Source organism: Haliaeetus leucocephalus, unplaced genomic scaffold (genome assembly GCF_000737465.1).
Source record: "Haliaeetus leucocephalus isolate CR32 unplaced genomic scaffold, Haliaeetus_leucocephalus-4.0 Scaffold51, whole genome shotgun sequence".
Taxonomy (NCBI): domain Eukaryota; kingdom Metazoa; phylum Chordata; class Aves; order Accipitriformes; family Accipitridae; genus Haliaeetus; species Haliaeetus leucocephalus.
The window spans coordinates 1,531,607-1,539,583 of record NW_010972487.1 but is presented as its reverse complement, the minus strand read 5'-3'; the positions used below and the strand labels follow the sequence as shown (position 1 = coordinate 1,539,583).

Genomic DNA, 7,977 nt, shown 5'->3' with positions numbered 1-7,977 from the left:
CCTGCGCAGCCCGCCCGGCGCCCCGCCGCCGGCGTGGCGCGGCGGGCCCCGCTGCCCGCGGAACATGGCTGAGGCAGTGGCCGCGCGCCGCTGCGGAACATGGCTGCGCCCCCCGGGCCGAAGCAGCGCGCAGGCGCGGCCCTCCCTCCCGAGAGGAGGTGGCGGTGGGCAGCGCGCATGCGCAGCACTCCTGCCAGGCGGGCTGCGCGGGGGGGGAGAGTGCCGCTGCGCACGCGCACAAGCGCCCTTTGGGTGGTGTCAGGGTGCGGAGAGTGGGGTGAGGGCTCTGGGGTAAAAGCGTCGCTAAGGCTGGAGGCAAAAATACGTTGTTCCTGCCAAAAAGCCGACTAGGTTTTACAGAGGGAGGGCAGGAGGAAGGCGTCGCGTCCTGCAGCCCACGCTCCTGTGAGGCGGCAGGGCGCAGCTTCCCTCACGCCAAGGGCACCGTTTTCCTCACAGCCCGTGCCTTGCCCCCACTCAGGGCGGCTGGACCCCCAGGCCCGCTCCGCTCGCTAATCTGTCGAAACCCCAGCTCCGACATCAGTGCGTTGCCTCACTCATTAGCCAAGGATTCGGCTTTGGCCAAGTTAGTCTTCTGCTCGCTGTCGTGAGCTAAATCGGCTCAGCAAAGGGGGTTGATAGGCACCACAACGTACCCTCTAGAAAAACGCATCCCACGTTTCATACTATGAATGCAATGAACTACATTCTTCTATCGCCTGCACTTGTTAACATACCTAAGCAATGCCACAGTAAAAAATCTGTTTTATACAGGACACATCATTGCTATATGCCAGTGCTCCCCTGGAAAGATGAATTTCTAGTCAGCGCCCCTGCTGATTTCATGACATCCAGTGTCGCTCCTTCCCCCCTGCTAGTTATGGAAAGTATTGGGGTTTTTTTTCCTGAGACACATACATAGATTTTACACACCTTCTTTCATTTATGCAACCCTCTGCCTTCAGGTTACAGTAGGAAAATTCATCAAAGAATGAATTATCAGGTGCACCTTCAGGAGAATTTAAGCCCTCTTTGTATTCACATGTTCTCAGCTAAGATGTATACAGGTAAGTCAGACTGATTTCCACCCATGTAAAGTTTTAGTTGGTAAGCATAACTTTAAAATGAAAACCAGGACAGTCTTACATAAAATCAATTGTATTTTTATTCAGCTCTTCAGAGAGTTCTAAGATTAACTACATGTATTCATTAAGCCTTCTCCTTAAAGGCTATCCAAGTAATATTGTCCATTTTAAAATAGGTAAACTGTCTAGGTAAAAAAAAAAAAAAAACAACCAACCACAAATAACAAATCCTGTCGTATACCTTTGGAAGAAAATGTCTTGTAATGCATGTAAAAGCTTGAATATTTGTATCTCAACTCCTTAAATATCTCAAAGTCAACATTTCTTAAGAAATGGCACCCACAACTTTAGTCAGTTATGTCTTACTGAGGTTTAGCCTGACTGGAATGGTACATAGCTGCAGTCTACCAAGTTTCAACGCAACAAAAATACTCATACTGAAGAGATCACATCATAACCTGGTATTTTGTTTTCAAGTTATGGCAAGCCTCATGGTAAGCAACTGCATTCATATAATGCATTCAAAATATATCCTGCTTGGACAAAGTGCCTTTTTTGGGTTAGCAAACTATGTTAACCTAAAAAATCAACAGATAACATATTTTGCCAGTATTTTCTGGAATGCTGGAATTACAGAAATAACACAACTGTGGATGTAAATAATATAGCCGCAGCCCATGTTTTCAGAAACACCTGTTCGGCTGCAGCACATAGTGAAATTGGGGCTACACATGTATACACACATATGGGGTATTTATACTGACACTGTGCACCCACATATAGATTGTCTTATTGTAATGACATTACATTTATATAATGTACTTCAGATTACTAACATTTCCCACCCACAAGTCAGTGATGTGGAAAAGCATGCACACAGCTGAAAAAGCAACACTAAATCACTAAATAATTCAAGAAAATTCTTTAAATAAGTATTTTAGCCCATCATATTACTTGGTTCATTTTTTTCTTAGAAAAGTGCTGTAAAAAGACCAATTCTAAACCCTATCCTTATGTTAAAGAAACATATCAAGATTGGGTGGGAGGCAATGTATTTCTTTTTACTGCAGAGAGAGATCTTCTCTAGAACAGCCCTATACGTGCATGTGGTTCTTTGGTTGATGACCCGAAGCTATCGCAAAGACAAATGCCTATTTTTGTGCTCTATTATTTTCATGTTCAGTGCTTTATTCAAGACAAATAAGATATCCCATGACTGTGCAGGGAGTCATCATGGTTTCTCCTTCTACTGTCTCTAAGAAGAATATGTCATATGGATTTTTAACAAGTTGGTTCTCTAACACAGCCTTTAAGAAACTTACAAACTTTGGAGGCATGCCAGATTACTCTTAGAATTTAAACTTGGAAAAAAATGCTTGTTTTAAGGAATTTAAGCCAGGCACTATTGCTAACATAAATCATAATTTTATTTTGGTAATTATTACTAAGTTTTCTATGAGGCACTTCTGTGGACAGAGCACTACAATTAAAAGATGCAAGAGTATTATACATTCATGACTGTTACTTTGTCGTACTGTTATATTGGCAAAAGAAGTAAGATGAATAAAAGCAAAGTTCCTCTAAAACGAAAACTTCCAATCAATTCAAAGTAGATTTCTGTAAAGAACAACTCCACTGCACAAGCAAGTAGGAGACTAAAGCTCTTATTACATGAAATACTATTGGCAACTGACCTGTTTTTCTTTTATAAAACCATCTGCAACTACATGTATCTAAGATTCTTGAGGCCTTTATGATTTTAACTTCACACATCTTTACAATAAATATTTTTATTCCAAACAGGAAAAGAGCTGTAGGAATTGAATGCCTGTCAGTGGCAAAACCACAATTCCAAAATCCTACCCTCTCTTCTGCAACTATTTCAAGGACCACATCCTGTATATCTGTGCCACATTATGTAAACTTTCCAGAAGTAAATGGTACAAAATGCTTATTTGTAAAGGCTGCTGTGTTGTGAGGAGGTGCATGTCAGATGACACCACCCAACCATGTAAGAATCTTCCAAAGGTTAAAAAATCCTGCAGAGACCATTTCAAACTTCCAACAGAAGTACTGGAAAATATTTAAAATTCAATCACTGATCAGCTCCTTGATTTTTTATTAATTTTCAGACTTGTCAACAAATCTGTCTGAAACTCAGGAACTCAATCCTATGCAGATGAAGAGGGGCATGCCACTTAAGATCTCTTTGGGAAAGAGAGACAAATCCATACTACCAGTCTCTGTGTCAAATTTTCACTCTATGCAGTACAAAGCAACAGGTAATGAAAAACAGAAAAATCACCCTTATTAATAGGTAGTATAGATAATTGCATAGTAGATGTTGTATATGTAACAACTGAGATATGCTCAAGCAACTAGTGTCCTTGAATCCAAAGAGTTTGGACTTTTATAAGTGCATATTATTAAAAAAAAAACAAAACAAAAACCCCAGCAACACCAACAATATAACATATATGTTAGTTCTCAAACGATGCTGTCAAATCTCTTCTCAATTCCTTATCCCTCTCCAAAATATGGCTTGCAGCCACATTCATAACCATTTCCTGGCTGACTGGCTCTAAGTGCAGTTCAGTGCATTCACCATGCAACTGTAGCTAGGCTGAGACTCTCATGAAATCTTTCATGGTTGTGCTTACAGTACTTGTACCGTTTTTAACATTCTGCCACCTATTCCTGCTCAGAGCAGTTACCTGTCATGGTAATCAAGATGTTTTCATGTAATCACTGGCATGCCATCTATGCTAGTGATCTACTGGTAAGATCAAACTCCTAGACCAAAGCATTAAAATATTCCTTTCACTATTTGACCCACCCGTCTGCCTGAGATTACCACCCCTCTAAGATGGACAACCCAAGCAAGCAAATACCTGCATCTCAGCCCCTGCAATGCACAGGTCAGTGTAAGAACTCACACATTCTCCACCAGCTTGAGGCTTTCCACTAAGCAGTATGCCAAATAATTGTTCATTGAAGGGTGTGATGGACAGCTAGAACACTAAGCATTGCATTCAGGTGTAGGAGTAGGGCTCTCTTAAATGTATGGAAAATGCTTTGATTTTAATTTACAAATTATTCTAATGCAGATCAGATCAAGAAGTGTGCATCGGTACCCTGTGAATATTAAAACAGCAACTACTGTTTACGATCAGTTTTTGAATTGCAAGCCTGAAAAACTTCTGTTAATGATGGTCATTCTTTAGGCATCTAGCATGGCAACTTAAACCTTCTGCGATCTTGGCATCTCTTTCAGGGCAAAGGTTACTCCTCAGAAAAAACTTACAGGCTTCAAAATAACTGTGCATTCTTTCAGAGTATTTAGACAGTTCAGATGTTTGCTGCACTCCCTTCAAGTGGATAAAAAAAAGTCCATCACCTAAAGAGCATTGAAACCCTAAGCAGTGTAGCTCCTGGAAACCAACAGATTTAATGATGCATAGCATTAGCAGTGTAGGTAAATGGGGTATGTTTCTGAATCCTTCTGTTGTTTGAAATAAATACATCCATCAAAAAATAAGCTAGAGGCAGATTAATGGAATAAAAGGTCCCTATGGGAGTTGGACATCTTCAGGGATTAAATTCCTTAGCCTACAGAAACCAATCCCTTTATAAGTGGAGGGGACCAGCAGAAGGAACTCATCTGAGATACTTGTTTGGTGAACACCTGCAAAGATTAATAAGAACTTTACAAATGCATTAAGGAAGAACAAAAGTATCAATGAAGTTTAACCAAAGTAATTTTCTCAGCCCTTTACTAAAGAATCAAAACCCAAGTTAAATTTAAAAATTTAAAGAATTTAACCTACGTTAATACTTGAAAAGAGAATAGTACTGCAAATATAGAGGGATACCCTTATTCTATCCAAGACATAAGAAAGCAAAATATGGGTTAAAAAAAAATAAAAAATTCCAGGTACTGACATCTGGAGAATAAAAAACAAAGATACAGGTAAAAGTGGAGAGGAACTGAAAAGATTTACATCTGTTTTCAATACTGTAAAAGAAAGCTTTGGAGTTTGCACCCCTGTAGAACGTGAAGTCTCAGAAACAAATCTAAGAGGCCTTTTAACCAAACCCACTATGAAATACATTCAAATTTAAAAAGTTAAAACATACCCAAGTATTATTCATCGTATTATGCAAACATCTAAAATGCAAAATTTGGCTCGGCAAGTCGGACAAGGCACTTGGCTTGAAAGCCAGGTCTCTGGGTGCTGCTGATCTTGTCGGCTGGCAAACCATTTGCCCATGCAGGTGAGGCACCACATGGGACGACAGTAGCATTGCTGGCATTCCCCTTCGTTTGGCTCCTGGCAGTTCTTGATGAGCTTGATGTTAGCGATAGTCTGCATACATCCTATGCATGGCTCCAGCTCCTAAAGAAGGAAAACGTCAAAATTATGAATGGCACAGAATGGCTTTCATTATTGCTCTTCAAAGGCTTTTAGAAAATTATCTGCACACAAGCGTAGCAGGAACCTGAGTTGGGCAGAGCCTCAAGGCAGAACTGCCCCACCAGAAGATACCAAATGGTTTCAACCTCCAGAGCCCTGTTTTATTAGAACACCCTCTAAAGAATGAGAACAAAGGATCACTTTAAACAGAAACCCCAAAACTGATGCACCACACTGATTAAACAAAAATGACTGAAAATAAACATTCTTTCTCTCTGAAAAGCTCCACCTGTTTCCAGAGCACAGCAGCCAGAGCAAGGTAAGCAAGCAGCCATCTTTATCGTTCAGACATACTATTTTTCAAAAAACATACCGATATAAAGTAAGAAAAATAAACAAAGCTAACAGTTCTTACCACTTATTAGAGCAAATGGCTGTTCCCATCTCCATCTTTGTAAGTAAGAGACATAAATAACAGAGGAAATCAGGGCTCTACTGAACACATCTTGAAGGACCGGAAATTTACTTTATTTTTCTTGGATAATACTGGAATAATTGATATTTCCCCACCGTTAATTATGCCACGTGAACTTGCAGTTGCATATAGGGAGATCATCTTGCTATGAAGTGTTTTACAATTAATAAACAATAATTAGCATTTCTCATGTGTCTTCCAGCCAAAGCTGTCCAAGAGCTTGACAAAGTTCAAAGGACAGCACACTGAACAGGCATGGAGACCTGAATCCTACTCGTACTGCTACTGGTGTAACAAAAAGCAGCTCTGCTTCATGGTCTCTAGCTCCCACCTCCAATGCCTCTTCCCCTGTCAGCGCAAGTGTCTGTTCAACTACACTGGCAGCTTGACTGTGGAGCGGATCCAAATGAAAACTAGTCATCGTTCCCTGCCTCTTTTCACCTCCATCATTTCCCTCAACCAGGTTCACCGCAGACAAAGTCTTGTGTCAACATGGGAACGAGGAGTGTGCAGGAAGTAGGACTGCTTCTTTCAGAAGCTGTATCAGCTTTAACTTGTGAAATTAGGGCTTATCTTAGGTTTTAGGCAGGAAAAACTCTAGCATAGAAAAGTTAACTAACTTTTTCAACTTATTCATGGAGCTTCAGAATAAGGAAAAATCCCATGTTGTATTTTTAATGTCCATATCATAATTTCTAATGTTATTTATCACTCAATGTCAAACCAAAGTTCAGTAGCTCCGCTGACACATAAATGTGTCACAAATTAAGAGCCCTGCAAGAAAGCAACTCTCTCAAATGAATCGTATCTTCTCTTTATTTTTGAACATCTCTTTTCATTATATGCTGGCACTGCAATCAGAACGCCCAACCACATTATGTGCAGACATGTCTGATCCAGTTTTATTTTAGCTAGTCATGTAACCATATAGTGAAGACACCATACAAGCTGCATGACACTACCAAAGATACCAAGTGCTCACTCCATGAGCTGGAACATCGGTCACAGCCTCACTGCAAGGTCACCAGAACTAGTTTAATTAGTTACCTCTGGTACATTGAACAGTGCTCTAGTCACACTTCTGATTGATGCACAAGTATAATAATGACCAGGTCTTCATGAATACTACTGAAGGTAGGACTCTATGGTGTTATTTACAATTAAAGAAAGCCCCAATTAGAATCATTAATTTATTTCAGCAGAAGATCCAGCAAAACCTGGCTGTCTAGAAAAGCAAGCTGTAATGGAGCAAACTGCCTAAAGAACAGTAACAACAGCTGTGATTCTAGCTCCTCATAAGCTTTCTGGAAATGTAACCTCATAATTTCCGAATGTTTTCAAGTAAAATTTTTATGGAAATTATAATAGGGGACTTTATTCCACTATGCTGTTTCTCCTGTCTCAAAAATATAATGCTCACAATGCAATTCACCTCCTTATAGAAGCAACAGAAGCAGCAGCCAGAACTACATTTATTACATGTCTACAGAAATAGAAGGTGAGCCCTTGTGACAGATGCACCCATCCTGACTGAGTGAACAGCACTTTGGTTCAGGCATCACCAACAAGGAGGCCTGACTGGAGTCAGCCCTGCTGTGCAGACCTTGAGAAACTATGCTAGGCTGTATCTCCTCAGGACATTAAGGAATCTAGGCCATGTCTTATCAGGACCTAACGGTGCCAGCCTGAGCTGGAACTACATGAAACTAAAACTGCTACGGCTGCACACCCTCACCAAAGGGGAGTCTGACTACGAGTCAATCATTTTACACTATAAATGTCCATAGCCCCCCTGAGCCCACTGAGCTCTCCTGTACAGCAGCGGGCTGCACGGCAGTGATCTCCCCTCGGGTGGGACGCCTCTCAAGGTTACTCCTCGAGGTCGAGATCCCTTACCCGGTATCTGCTATCTACAGCGAGGTAAGCGTCATTTTATATCAGATCTAAAGCATATTGTATACAAGCTAGCTTAATTATTAGAAGTGTAGTAAGTAGTAGAGTG

General features: G+C 40.8%; 1 protein-coding gene across 5 annotated transcripts in view; it reads right to left on the bottom strand.

The window, feature by feature from the left end:
* TMEM129 (transmembrane protein 129, E3 ubiquitin protein ligase) overlaps positions 1-7,977 on the bottom strand; it is a 42,371-nt gene that overhangs the window by 14,199 nt on the left and 20,195 nt on the right. For 3 of the 5 annotated variants that reach the window (XM_010577398.1, XM_010577414.1, XM_010577422.1), the window contains one exon: positions 4,852-5,482. In XM_010577398.1, coding sequence (XP_010575700.1) covers positions 5,234-5,482 — 249 coding nt within the window. In that variant the 3' untranslated portion in view covers positions 4,852-5,233. Of the gene's footprint in view, position 1; positions 75-4,851; positions 5,483-7,977 lie in introns of those variants that run through there. The other 2 variants (XR_775000.1, XM_010577405.1) reach the window with 2 other exon arrangements.